The sequence below is a fragment of the Neomonachus schauinslandi genome, chromosome 6, assembly GCF_002201575.2.
Source record: "Neomonachus schauinslandi chromosome 6, ASM220157v2, whole genome shotgun sequence".
In the NCBI taxonomy this organism is placed as follows: domain Eukaryota; kingdom Metazoa; phylum Chordata; class Mammalia; order Carnivora; family Phocidae; genus Neomonachus; species Neomonachus schauinslandi.
In genome coordinates this window covers 135,436,989-135,451,300 of record NC_058408.1, presented here as the reverse complement: position 1 = coordinate 135,451,300, position 14,312 = coordinate 135,436,989, and the positions used below count along the sequence as shown (strand labels likewise).

Below are 14,312 nucleotides of genomic sequence, written 5' to 3'. Positions count from 1 at the left end.
GCAGTAAGCTTACTGAAGAGGAATAGCAGAAGTATGGGTAGGATTGGGAGGGGGCAGCTCCACCCCTTTGCCATGGGGACACAGGGTTCTAGGCTGGTGGCATGTGTATGAGGTCCAGGCTGGAGCCCCTGCCCAAGGGGTTGTTGCTCTCTGCCCCTCTGAGCCTCTTCTTGAGAGGACGGGCACTGACCCATCATTAGCCCCTTAGATCCCTCCAAGCATAGACATGCTTCTTAAAAACATCCTCTGGTTCACAGGTCCTCGGGATCCAGTTCAAGTCCTCAGCGAGGCACATGAGGGTCTTCCTGGGCCCACCCAGGTCCCTAATCTCATCTCCTGAGCTCCCCCTGCTCTTCCAGTCAGGAGAAACCGTGGCAGACTTTGAGAATGGGCAAAAAGACTACAGGGTGTTCTTTCCATGGAACGCTGGGCAGTTCGTTGTCTAGCACACCTCTCCAGGAGGTCTGGTCCCACAGGAGTCTGCACTTTTCATTATCGTGAGCTGAACTATTTACAACCCTGTAAACTGCAGAAGACCAAGGGTAGTGCAAATGATTCTCGTTCATAGAGATGCAAAGGAATTTTATCTGGTGGAGATGCCACTTTGGAAGAGGCCAGTTTTCGATCTGTTAGCAAATTCACTTCCGCGTTCCTGATCGCCTCTCCATGTTGCCTGCTCTCTGGATTCTCCTCTAGACCAGCGTTTACGTCTTCCTGGCTCCCTCATTAATTCGTCAGTTAAATAACATCTTTGACATATATTCATTTTCTGTTTGCACGAGAGCCATGATTTTACTTTTTAAAGACGTTATTCTTTAATATGCCCTAAAGATGCTGCCACGCCGAGTATTTGCAGGTTCTTTTTTTTTTTTTTTAAGATTTTATTCATTTATTTGACAGAGAAAGATACAGTGAGAGAGAGAACACAAGCAGGGGGAGTGGGAGAGGGAGAAGCAGGCTTCCTGCTGATCAGGGAGCCTGATGTGGGGCTTGATCCCAGGACCCTGGGATCATGACCCGAGACGAAGGCAGACGCTTAACGACGGAGCCACCCAGGCGCCCCTATTTGCAAGTTCTTGAAAACAGTCTTCCCTTCTCGCTTTTGCCCTCGCTGCTTCCCAGATGGCTTTTTCCCCCCTACTTTCAATGCCCAGCTCACATGTCACCTCCTCTGTGAAGCTTCCCCCTCTCCTTGCACAGAGGGAAGGCCTCCGGAGCAGCTCATCCACTACTCTGCTCCAGCGTGGGCGCCACTGAATGTCAATCATTTTGTAGCTCTCCTTCCACCATTAGACCTGGGTCTCCACCACAGCATGGACCCTGTCCCATTCACCCCTGGACCTCCCCCCACCCCCCCGCTCTGCGCCTAACACACTGCCTGGCCAAATAGCAAAGTGCATACAAGAGTAAATGCAGTAGTGGACAAAAGGGTGACTCTTCAGTGTCCATGGAGTTGAGAATTGGGCTCTTATTTCGACTTAGTCCCTGTCACCAAGTCCTGGGTCAGACTAGGAGATACGCACGTAGGATTTTTAAAATTGGGTTCTTTATGCAGACCCACCCCACTCCCCAACCTCCACTATCCCGCTCCTACTTAAATGGAGGTGGTTTGGGCAAGAAGGAAGTGTAAGCCCAGTGAGAGTGTGAATTTTGTACCCAGAGTCCTCACGACCCACCGTGTGAACTGAAGTTATGCAGTACATTATAAGCCCTTTCCAAAGCGTGGATGAAAGGTACCAGCCAACTGCTGAGCACTTTTATTACAGTGGAAGTAACTGTAATAGTGGAATGTGGACACTGTCCAGAGCACCCACCAAGCCCTGGACACCCAGAGTACGTTAGAGGGTGGGGGCTGCTTCTCTTTACCACCTCTCATCAAACTCCAGGGTCGGCAGATGCTTTTGGCAGGAGAAAGGATGGATCAGACCAAAGATCTCATCTCCCTGGGCAGAGTCTGTGGGTGCAAACACCACGGGGCCCCTCTCCCCTGGACACACACAGGACCCCAGAAGGCCTTTGCATCACATCGCTGCCTAACTTCCAGCAAAGGCAGCAGCGTGCCGAGGGATTTGGAGCCCCATCGCTCTGCTGTTTCTGGACTGTGTGTCCTTGGGCAACTAACTTGGGCTCTCTGTGCCTCAGTTCCCTCATCTATAGCCATAGTAGTATTAGTACCAATATTACCTCATACGGTTGCTGTGAAGATTAAATACCTTGATTGAGATAAGGTGTTTAGTCCAGTGCCTGGCACGGAGTCAACTTTTAGTGTTTCATTCATTCAATAAAAGCGCATCATCATTATATTAATACTGCCCTGCTCGGGAACCTGCCTCTCCTTACCTGGGGAAGAGACTGCGTCATTACCTCGTTCCCCGCCATCCTTTCTTTTCTGCCATCAGCTCCTCCTTGGTCTCTGTCGGGTCTCTTGGTTCTGTTTTTCTCACTCTGCTTAGACTTGGTGCTCTCAGGGACGCTAGTGACCTTCGGCTCCAGCCCGTCTTCCTTGCCTGAGTCCTCGGGGTGGGGGTGTCTGCTGTCCCGCAGTCTGGCCTCCTCTTTCCTCCTGGACCTCCCAGGAGCATCCTGCTGCTGCTTTCCATACTTGTCCGATTTGCCTTTGGGCTCCTTCCGGTAGAAGCCGTCTTCTCGGCTTTTGTAGCCCGATGCAGAGTGGAGCAGGGTGGGGGACCCGGGCCTCGGGTGCTTTTCTCGGTGGCTCATCCTTCCTTCGAGCCGCTCCCCTAACTCGGCTTTTTCCAGTTGCCAGGAGTAGTGTTTGCGATCGTGGGGCCACGTGTCTGCCCTGTCCCTCTTGTCCTCCCCGTTCGCCCCCCAGGGGCCCGGGTCGCGCTCTTCCTCCCTCCTGGCATAGGGCGAGTGCTCCCACGAGTCCCGGCTGTTGCCCCAGTCGGCCCGGGTGGGGCCCAGAGGGCTGTGGGAAGAGCTGCAGGAGGTGAAGCTCGGAGTGTGGGGCCTCGGGGATAGTGACCGGCTCATCGGACTGCGAGACCGTGGCCTTTCTGGGCCGTATCTGTTAGGGAGCAAAGCAGTGGGTTTTAGAATCTGCACGTCCCCCAGCCCCCATGCACAGATACACCCCAGTCCCTCCCACAGACATCCTGCACACATAACTCTGTGTGGCCACACGCTCCTCACAACAACCGTACAGACAACAGAGTGGTACAGGAGAAAGCTTTTCCTCCCTCTGGGCTTCTAAGAGGAGGGATTTTCCCTGAGTACAGTCCTGGTCATCTCCGCCCCTTTACCCATCCCGTTCCTGGGAACTGGGATAAGTAATTGGACTGGTTTGGCTCCGTTCCATCTTTGTTCCTCTTGGAAGGAAGCTAGGCTCAGGGGGCGGGCAACTCTCCTCCTGGGGTGTGGGGAGGTTGCCCTGGTCCAGCCTGGTGGGCAAAGGCTGCCTGACTCTGGGGTTCAATGACCCAGACTCTTGGCTACAAGACCAAAGCCACACCCCACCTGGCCTCTACCGTAATAAAGGCAACCTCTTGGCCTCCGTTTGTCTCGTTTACTTCTTATCTCAGTTTGTTCAGATCCTGGGCATGGTAGAAGGAGGCTAATTACTGGGGAGAACGAGAGTGAGGAGGCCAGGCTCAGAGATCCCAAACCAAAGAAAGGACTAGGAAGGCATTTTAGGGTTGGAGGTTTGGAAGCTTAGAGCTCCGACATGCTTGTGTTTCAGACGAAGAAACTGAATCCCAGAAAAGGACCTCAATCTGCTTAAGATTCAGAGCAAGACCTTCTAGTTCTCCTGACACTTCACCACAGAGCTGCAAGCAGCATGGTATGGCTTTATATGGATCTTTTTAAAAAACTCAAACAACCATTTAAAAAAAAAAAATCCCAAATAAATGGGAATCCCAAACCCAAGCAGCTACATAAAAAATTACACAAACACATAAGCACACACTCTCACTCTCTCTCTTTCTGAAGGTTGCTTGGTTATTAGGCAGATCCACTTAATCATATATATATATATATATATATATATATATACCTATTATTCTAAGAAGAATGGGCGATTTTCATTTGGTTCCCAAATACAGGAAACCCATGCAGCCCTGACTGACCAGGGGACACCCAGATGTGGCTCACTGGACCAGGCTGCCTTGACCATCCGTGGGGACTCAGCCTGGACTCAGCCCTCTGAAGTGACGTTAGAGCACCACTCGTGGCGGCAGGGGCTAAGATCCACAGACTGTGTTCGACCTTGGCTCTCCACGGGGACTATCTCTGTGGGGCAGCTACAGTGGGAAACTTGGAGCCCCAACTTAGTCACAAATTCAGTCGGAAGAAATGAGTTCTAAAACTGAATGCATTCTATGTTCAGAGTAAGTGACTGATCAAGTCCCTACTTTTTGGGGGGGTTCATCTACATTCCTGTTCCCACATCTACATTCAGCCCATGAAAAATCAACAGGTGGCTCTAAATAGAACACACACACACACACACATACACACAACTTACTTTCAGGCGGTTTTAGCAGAGGGTGGACTTGCCCCAAAGGGCCAAATATCAACAGAACCCCTCCTCTATATATTCCTTTCCAACAAAGGAAGGGCTGATGAGAGGAAGCCTACCATCTTGCATTTTCCTGAGGCCTACCCTGGAGCAGCACTCTGGACTAGACTGATGCCTTCTATCAGGCACGTGGAAAAGTAGGGCCCAGAAAGGCTGATGGACAGGGCAGGGGCAAGGGCAGGGCACACTACCTCTACGAATGAGACATAGGAGAGTGTCCCAGCTGCCTAGAATCTGCCCTGACGTCCAGGGCTAGGGCCTCACCTGTCTGCTTCCCGGAACATGTCCCTCTCCCTCTGGGAATGCATGTCCTGGATGATGGCAGCCACAGTTTTCCCAGGTTTCTAGGCAAAGTCAGAGAGGTCATCATCAGACCAGAGATGGCCATACAAATGCCAAAGAGAAGCAACGAGGACTTGGGTCCATGGCCTGGTCCTCCCAAAGGGAAAAAGTACCTTCCTAGAGGAAGAAAAAGTTTAATCCAGGGCATGAGGAGGGTGAGCATAATGCTGAATGGAGTGGCCCTGACATTTTGGGTGCCTCTTTATCATAGAACATTTTGAACATACGCAAAAGCACAGAGAATGGTATATTGAACTTTCATGCTCCATTTCCATTGTCAACAGTTCTGATCAGTCTAGTTCATCTGTACCCCACCCTTTTCCCCACCCCACAGAATACTTTGAAGCAAATCCCAGACATAGGATCTTTTCATCCATCCTATGAGGACACTGACATGGCTCAATAACCCCACAGGGGGACCATCCACGGTGCTCATGGTCAACACATCTTGCTGCGTTTCAGACAAGGGTGAGAGTCCAAGTCCCATACTGTCCCAGGGAAGCACTGGCATACTAGAGGGATGGACCTGGACCTTGAGGATCTCAACCCAGGGAGAACAGCCCAGCTCCGCCTCCAGCCGGCTGGGTGATCTGGGGTCAAGGCTTGCTATCTGTGGGAGACTCACTTTCTCCACCTGTAAAGGTGAGATAAGGAGGCCTATCTGGCATCCACCAGTAGCCTCGGGGCATGGCGGGCTACGCTGAGAAAAGCCACAGGCGCTGGGCCTACATAAAAGGAGCTGCTGGAGGGTTTCCTCTGACCCCTCTGTGGCTGTTTTCCATGCCTCAAAAGTCCCAGGAAGATGCTGAAACCTTCAGTATGAGCCCTGAACCTGTCACAGCCAGGCCCTGTCAGAGCAGCCGTGATCCTTCTCGACATTACGGTGCTTTCCAGGGTCTCCATCACTTCTCACCTGACTCCTTCCAACCGGATACCCTCTCTGTTTAGCTGATTCACCGCAGCCTTCAAGCCCTACTTGGTGATGGTTTCCCCTTCTTTACATAAGCAAGTCACAAACTGCCTTTTACCCCTGGACTTCTAGGAGCTCCGTACTGATGCACTCATGTTCAAGTCTTACATAATTTCCACAAGAATAGCCTGTCTCTTCAGTTACACAGCAAACTCTCCCCAAGTGAGGACCAAGCCTCCTATTCCCTGTAGCTCTCAGCACCACGTCTTATCTGCAGAAGACCCCCAGTTACCATTTGCTGACTGACTCTTCCTGAGAGCACCATGGAACATACCCAAGAGACCCTCTCTGTGGCTGGGAGGCTGGTGAGACAAGTGCTCTGAAACCAGGCCCTCTGCCCCCAAACCACCTAGGACCCTCAACCCCACCCCAAATCCACTGGGATTTGGGAAGGGAAATCTCTGGTCAAGAGAACCTGAAAACTCCCCTGACGATTCTCTGATGCAATAACTGGGAGACACTGGTTCAAATTAGCCCAAGTTCCCCTCCGCATGTAAAACGCTATGGTTCTGGGGAAGTCTCTCTAGAACAACCCAGAACAGCTCATTCTTCTCGTCTAGGTCTGCCACAAGAAAAAACTCACTTTTTTTATTGATCCTTCAGATTTGCTCTTTCTCATTTATTCCATGTATTTGCGGGACACCTGTTATGTGAAAGGTTCTGCCCCAAGTGCCCTGAGGAATAGAGCCTCTGCCACAAAGAGGGTACAGGGAGACATGATGGCCAGCATGAGGATAGGAGAGGAGAGGTACCTTAAATCTCTCCTTTCTCTCCCTCCACTTTGCCTGGTGAGCCAAAGGTAAAGTTAGAGGAAGACACATCAAAATTTCCCCCTACCTCTGCAAGCTCTGCTGGGACCCCAGGTGGTGGCCCCTTTGGCCCAGAGACACAGACGGATACGGTGTTTTGCTGTCTACTTCCCCAGTAGCATTGCCCCTCTTCCATCCCTGCCCTGAGGTGACACAGGCCTGGCCAACCACAGCATGGCCTTCCCTGGCCACAGAGATTGGTTCAGGGAAGGACATGTGTCCCAAAGGAGCCCGATCACAGTGCCGCTCAGGACATCTGAGGAGGCTTCTCGGAAACACTCCAGCTCTCTTGTTGAAGGAACCGGGAGGATGAGAAGCCAGACCTGCGGCAGTCAATGAAGCCATCACGCCACCTAGAGGAGGGAGGTGGGGCTGCCCGGGGCCATCCCAGGGAGACCCCCCCCCCCCAAAAACGAAGCAAAGTGAGCAGAAGGCAGAGTGGAGAGGAGCCAAGCCCTAATGATATCACTGAGGGCCCGAAGCCAGCTGCATCCGCAGCCAGGGCTACTCCTGGACTTTTCATTTACACGAGCCAATAAATTCAATCATTTTTTTTTTTTTTTACTTTAGTCCATAAGCTTAAATGAGATCATTTTCTGTCACTTGCAGAGAAAGTCCTAGCTGATTCATGTCAACATAGGGACCATGATGCATGCATTCCCATGCAGTTGAAGTGGGTTTTGAGATGCTTTCACAGGAGAGGCACTGTGACAGCTTGGGAGCAGAAAATCCTTTGTAAAGGGCAAAAAACAATGTGTTCTAGACCCTTGCTGCTTACAGTGTGCTGTGAGAACCGGCAACACCGCCTGGGAGCGTGGTGGCAAGGCAGAATCACAGCCCTGCCAGAAAATTTTAACAGGACCTGCAAGTGATTTGTACGCACACTAAAGTTCGAGAAGCTCTGTTAGAATACTATCTGCTGCTTACGGGCTGGATGACTATAAGCAGATTACCTGATTTCTCATGTGGACAGTGGTAATCCTACCAACACAATATAGAGATGCAGACGTATACAAAGCCAAAACAGTCCTAGGTTTTCATCATGGCTCTTCCAGTACCTATGATCTTGCGCAAGTCACTGAACTTCTTTGGGCCTCCTCTTCCTTATCTGTAAAACTGAGATAACGAATATCCTTCTGACAGGACTGATGTCAGGATTAGAGTAGATAATGTACATGAAGTATCTGGGGCATGACCTGACCCAGAGCACCAGGACTCAATTAAAAGTACCTGTTCTTGTTACTATTGTTGTACTGTTATAATTACTGTTATTATCCACCCTACACACCTCACAGGGGAAGGTGAGTGCAAGACTCAAAGAGATAATACATGGGGGGAAAAAGTACTTAAAACCAAAAAGCTCAAGGTAGAGTCCTTTCCTGATCTGGTGAACTGAGGTTCACACAGTTGAAGCACCTTGTCCAAGCTCATCAAAGCAGGACGAGGTAAAGCCAAGGTAGCACAAGCACCCTCCCATCTGGAATAGGTCACATGGTTGTCGATGGTTCTGTTTTCCCGTTCTTCCTCACACCAGACTGTGAGCTCCTCGACCAGCTTGCTAGGTCTAAACCATGGTGCCTGGCCCAGTTCCTGCCCCCAGTGGGCACTCAGCAAACATGTGCTGAATACAGACCTTGACCATCTGACCTCTTTAACCTATGGTGTTGTACTACCCCAAACCATTTCCCACAGTAAGGTACTACGGTGCCTTAGTACCTTAAAAAGCTGAGTACTCCTGCTAATCCTAATTAGAATCTTACAACAACATCTCATTTACAGACCGAAGATCCACCGGGAATTTAGTGCAGAAATTCAATTCTAGCCTCCAGGGGAGAATACAGGAGAATAGAAACTTTGGCTGCAAACAGAATGGGATGGGATCTTCCATTTGTCTGAGAAAAGCAACATGCTTTCACTCCCCAGGGGAAAATAAAAATGCCAGGTTCTGCTAGAATTGTTGGCAAAGGAACTTCAGAAGCAATACTGCAAGCAAAGCAGAATCAAGGCTTTGGCAACATTACCATCTACACATGTAGACTTGTCAGAATGCCACTCCTAGCGAGCAACAACCACTGAGCCTTTGTCTCCTGCCTTCAATCTTTTTTTTTTTTTTTAAGATTTTATTTATTTATTTGAGAGAGAGAGAATGAGAGAGAGCACATGAGAGGGGGGAGGGTCAGAGGGAGAAGCAGACTCCCTGCCGAGCAGGGAGCCCGATGTGGGACTCGATCCAGGGACTCCAGGATCATGACCTGAGCCGAAGGCAGTCGCTTAACCAACTGAGTCACCCAGGCGCCCTCCTGCCTTCAATCTTGAAGGCAGATTCAAGGTTGTGGGTCTTGAACAAAATGGACCCTCAGTAAATGTGGTGATAAGCTGAAGCAAACTGGTAGGGCCCTATTACAATGGGACAGTAGACAGCACAAAATAAGAAGCAGATTTGAATACAAATATACCAATTTAATTACAATAAATCCAAATGGACTAAGGGCTCCAGTTAATTGAACTTCTTGCAAACCATGAAGAAGACACAATCTAAAGAAGAGCATGGGCAAATGACCTTAAAAGGAACGTTCCACTACAGAAGATCCAAATGGAATGGCCAATGAACATAGGAAAAAGGGATCACCTCAATTAGTAATCAGGACAATAAAAAAATAAAACCATGATGGGGTGCCTGGGTGGCTCAGTTGGTTAAGTGTCCGACTCTTGGTTTCTGCTCAGGTCACGATCTCAGGGTCTTGAGATGGAGCCTCGTGTCAGGCTCCCTGCTCAGCGGGGAATCTGCTTCTCTCCTTCTCCCTCTCCTCCTCCCCCCACTCATGTGTGTGCTCTCTTTCTAAAATAAATAAATAAATCTTAAAAAAAAAAAGAAAAGAAAAAGAAAACCATGATAAACCAATATACTCTCCCAGATAGACAAAAATTAAAAGGTCATATAACAAAATGTGAGTAACAATGCATACCACTAAAAACTTTTACACTAGTAGGAATGTAAATCTGGGACAACTAATTTTGAAAAGGGCTTGCTAGTAAACTTCAGGGTAAGCATGCCTTGAGATGTAGCAATTCCACTCCTAATTATGTGTGTGCCCCTAGTTATACGTTTGTGTACATATGTACCAGGAGTAACTTGTCCCTAATACCCTAAAACTGGAAACAGCCCAAATGTCCATCAACAGCAGAATGTATAAATAAATTCATAGTCATACAACAGAAATTTATGTAACAGTGAAAATAAACAGACACACCCAGCATGGATGGTAGTGTTGAATGAAAGAACACAAAGAGTATAATTCCATTCATGTAAAGTTCAAAATTAGGCAAAACTAAATGATAATGTTAAGGGAGGCAGAAATGGGTTGTAGAACTACAAGGAAAAGCAAAGAAAGGATCATCCTCAAAGTCAGGAGAGTGGAGAGGGAGGGGTGGAGCTTGACGAGGGACTCAAAGGGACTTCTGGGTGCCGCTGGTGTTGTATTTCTTGACTTTGGTGGTGGTTTTATGGGATTTATGGGATTTCAACCATTACTACTTAAAAAAATTTTTTAAGTATTTATTTATTTATTTATTTATTTATTTATTTATTTATTTATTTGAGGAGTGGGGGAAGCAGAGGGGGAGGGACAAGTGGACTCCACACTGAGCACAGAGCCCAACGAGGGGCTTGAGATCATTACCTGAGCCCAAATCAAGAGTCGGAGGCTTAACGGACTGAGCCACCCCGGTACCCCCATTATTACTTTTTAAACTATACAGTACATAATTAGTCATTTTTCTGAATAAAATAAGGAAGAAAGGAAAGAAAAGAAAAAAGAGAGAAATGTAGAACAAGCTAAAACAGAAACAAAAGCCCTATTTGGAATTACCTGAATTCATCCCTGACAGTCATTCTGACAATGGCCAATTCAGTCATGTGCTGCTTAGAAGGATTTCTATGGGGCTTAAGACATAATTATAGAGGACAGAGGAGAGAATAAGAGATCAAGGTGGGGTGGTGATGAGAGAGGAAGAGAAAGTTACTGAAGATCTCTATGGGTAGAGAAGAAGGTTATATTTAGAGGTTTATGCTTGGAGCTCCCACCTCTGAAATGCAATCACCTCTCCCTTCTTCCTTCATCCTTCAAAAGACTTCCCTTGTAAAATCCTCCTTGGATCCCATGTAGCTAGTCATCCTGTCTCCAGCATCCTTTTGCATTTTGTAGTTACCTCAATAAGCATTTTTCTTGCCATGTTATAAAGGTTGGCCTTCCCATGTGATATTCCCAAAGGCAGTAGGTAATCTTTGGATGTTTTCCTGTCTTCTCCTTCCCGCCAGCACTTAGGCCAGTGCCCCACAAGGAGACACTCAGCTGATGCTGCTGAATGACTAAACAATGAGAGAACGCTTTACCTTCAGCTGTAATTCCTTGTATCTCTTGGACATCCGAATGAGCAACTTCTCACCATTGATCACAGCAGATTTTTCTTGGTAATACTGGACCATGGCCTGGGCAGCTTCTGTGTAAGCCATCTCTAAAAAGGCCTAGGAAAAAAGGGAAGGACATAAGCTGAAGTTGACTTGAATGGTCTTTTGTTCTTGTTGGGGGGGAGGGGCCGAGGGAGAGAGAATCTTGAGCAGGCTCCACACCCAGCACAGAGCCTGATGCGGGTCAGATCATGACCCGAGCTGAAATCAAGAGTCAGATGCTTAACCCCCTGAGCCACCCAGGCGCCCCTGACTTGAATGGTCTTAAACAAAATTCAGTACTATGTATAATTCCATGTCTATGAAGTTCAAGATAGGCAAAATGAATCAATGCTGATAGAAGTTAGAGCTGAGCTTCCCTCTGGGGCGGGGGTGGGGTTCTGACTGGGTGGGGCATGAGGAAACCCTCTGAGGTTCTCTGGAAATGTTCTCTATCCTGACCTTCGTGGTAATTACATGGGTGTACACATGTAGAAAATTAATGGAATTGTACACTTAAGACTAGTACACTTTAGAGTATGTATTTTATACCTCAATAAAAAGAAAAAAGATCAGTACAAGAAGCTGTCTTTGATCCCATCTGTTCAAAGAGACCTACTTATTAACTTCACCCAAAGAGCTCATTATGAGATGGCCCCCCTCCTGATCCCCCTGGTTACCAATAATTCGTAAATTATGTATATCCATCCTGGGCTGCATCATGCCACAGGAGCCCCCTGGGTTGGGAGGATCCATTAACCCACAGTTCCCTGAGGCGCTGTAGTGGGGAGAGCAAGTCTATTGTACAAGTGACCTTGGGCTGATCCTTACAAAATGTGCTATTTTGTTACAATGAGGGCAGGAGACAGAGACCCAGCCATGAGTCTTTGAGCTCTCACTTTCTTTGCAAAGAAAGAAAAATACTAAACAACTCAGGGGCTCCCAAGGCTTGAAAGAAGGCCGTGGCTTTTTAAGTTTCAGAGAGAAGAAAACCCTCAGTTATAGCTCTACAGCGTTTTCCCTCTCTATTTAACTGTTCTGATAAAACACAAGAAAATGGGCTTTTGCATTCAATCAGTGTCTCCAGAGAGTGTCTAAATAGACTGTTTTGACTGACCCGCTAGTTTACCCCAATAGCTGCTGTGGTGGATTCATCCTGTTACTACTGCTTAGATTTGTTTGGTTTGTACTCTATGGACAGCACACAATCCCTCGATGTTGAAAAGGGAAAGTGGTCTGTGAGAAGGGAGCCCTCACTGCAAGCCCCTACACTCCCAGTTCCTTGAACGGAGTGGGCTAACCAAGCTTGTCTTCCCTCCTTCCCTCACATCTGTTTCTGAATTTCAGAGATGCTTTTCCCTGCTGTCACAGTCTATGGCAGATATGTGGGAGATGAAGAAGTCAAGATTCTTTAGGGTTTTATTTCAGATCCTGCCACCCAGCTTTCTAAGTGCCTCTTGCTCGATGCAAACATTTTAGTACCTCCAGCTCTCAACTGTCAAATGGAAATAATACTAATTCAGGGAATCTCACTGCATTAATGTTACAAGCTGAATTTTGTACATTTACCCAAAATAGAATTCTGAGCAGTCAGAACAAAGGGACTAAGGGAGTAGTCTAAGCCCATGTTGATGGAGGAAGACCACCGGTGATCTGATGTGGCTCAGAGTCTCTAAAGTTCATGCATTCATTAAGAAAAGAATTTCCCGGGGAGCCTGGATGGCTCAGCCAGTTGAGTGCCCTACTCTTGGTTTTGGCTCGGGTCATGATCTCAAGGTGGTGGGATCGAGTCCCGCACCATGCTCTGTGCGCAGTGTGAAGTCCACTTGAGATTCTTTCCCTCTCCCTCCCTCTGTGCCCCTCCCCTTGCTCACACACGTTCTCTCTAAATAAATAAATAAAATCTTAAAAAAGAAAAGAACGTCTATGTCTGCTCCTTTGGTTCATAAAGTAAAAATATTTATTATTAACAGTAAAAGATAAAATATTCTTATTCCTGACCATTTCTCTGTATAAACTCCTCCTTTGACCTTAGAAACAAAGACAGCCATATATATTAACCCTCAAGTTCTCACTCAACCCCCACGGGTTAAGGGTTCTTTTTCCTTTAGACTTACCAGGCACCCATCAATTCCCACCCACTCTCCTGCTACAAGACCCAAGGGCCTAAGATGCTAACACCAAAGATCTGTGAAAACATCTGTTCAGTCAGTTGTTGGCTCGCTCCAAATCCAGGCTCTCAGATACAAGAAGCTTAGATGGTAAAACCATAGCATTAGCTCAGGGGGTTCGTAACACAGTGAAAAGACTCAAGTCCATGGGTTTCTATTTTGGGGGCCAGTTAGCTTTTCTGTGTTAATGAGTCCCTCATTCCAAAGTACCTCCTTACCTCCAGGCAACTCACAGAGGCCTGTACCCATCACAAGGAGGGTAAGTTGAGACAGGGTAAACAAAACACCGCCACCAAACAAAAACCTCTGTGCTGTACCAACAAGAGGCCCAGCTGTGTATTACCTCTTTATTTTAAGAATAGCTTCTTTTTTTTTTTTAATATTTTATTTATTTATTTGAGAGAGAGAGAGAGCAGAGCAGGAGGGAGGGGCAGAGAGAGAAGCAGGCTCCCCACTGAGCAGGGAGCCCAATATGGGGCTTGATCCTGGGACCCTGGGATCATGATCTGAGCTGAAGGCAGCCGTTTAACGGACTGAGCCACCTAGGAGCCCCAAGAATACCTTCTTTAAAAAAAAAAAAAGATTTCATTTATTTATTTGTCAGAGGGAGAGAGCACACAAGCAGGGGGAGTGGCGGGCAGAGGGAGAAGCAGACTCCCCGCTGAGCAAGGAGCCCACTGTGGGACTCAATCCCAGGGCCCTGAGATCATGACCTGAGCCGAGGGCAGACGTTTAACTGACTGAGCCACCCAGGTGTCCCCCAAGAATAGCTTCTTTAAAAAAAAATTATATAGTTCCCTCCACCAATGTGTGGTCTATCTGGTACGTGTGAAAGTGCCCAGACCTACCTGATTAGTGGACTTCATGAGGATGTAATTAGTGACCTTTCCAAAGGGCAGCCCCAGGTTAATGACGTCATTCTCCGTGCAGCTTCCTTCAGGGAGATTGCAGATGTGCACCACGCGCCCAGCACCCGTTTTCCGCTGCGCAAACTAATGGGAACAGAGAGCTGTGGCTGGTCTTCAAAATA

At 47.8% G+C, this 14,312-nt stretch overlaps 1 protein-coding gene across 1 annotated transcript in view; it reads right to left on the bottom strand.

Moving 5' to 3' along the window:
* Positions 1-14,312, bottom strand: part of RBM20 (RNA binding motif protein 20) — a 183,406-nt gene that overhangs the window by 17,976 nt on the left and 151,118 nt on the right. Inside the window, exons 6-9 of the mRNA XM_021700006.1 lie at positions 14,131-14,274; positions 11,058-11,189; positions 4,808-4,887; positions 2,365-3,031 (exon numbers count right to left, since the gene is read on the bottom strand). Of these exons, the coding sequence (XP_021555681.1) occupies positions 2,365-3,031; positions 4,808-4,887; positions 11,058-11,189; positions 14,131-14,274 (1,023 nt within the window). The remainder of the gene's footprint in view (positions 1-2,364; positions 3,032-4,807; positions 4,888-11,057; positions 11,190-14,130; positions 14,275-14,312) is intronic.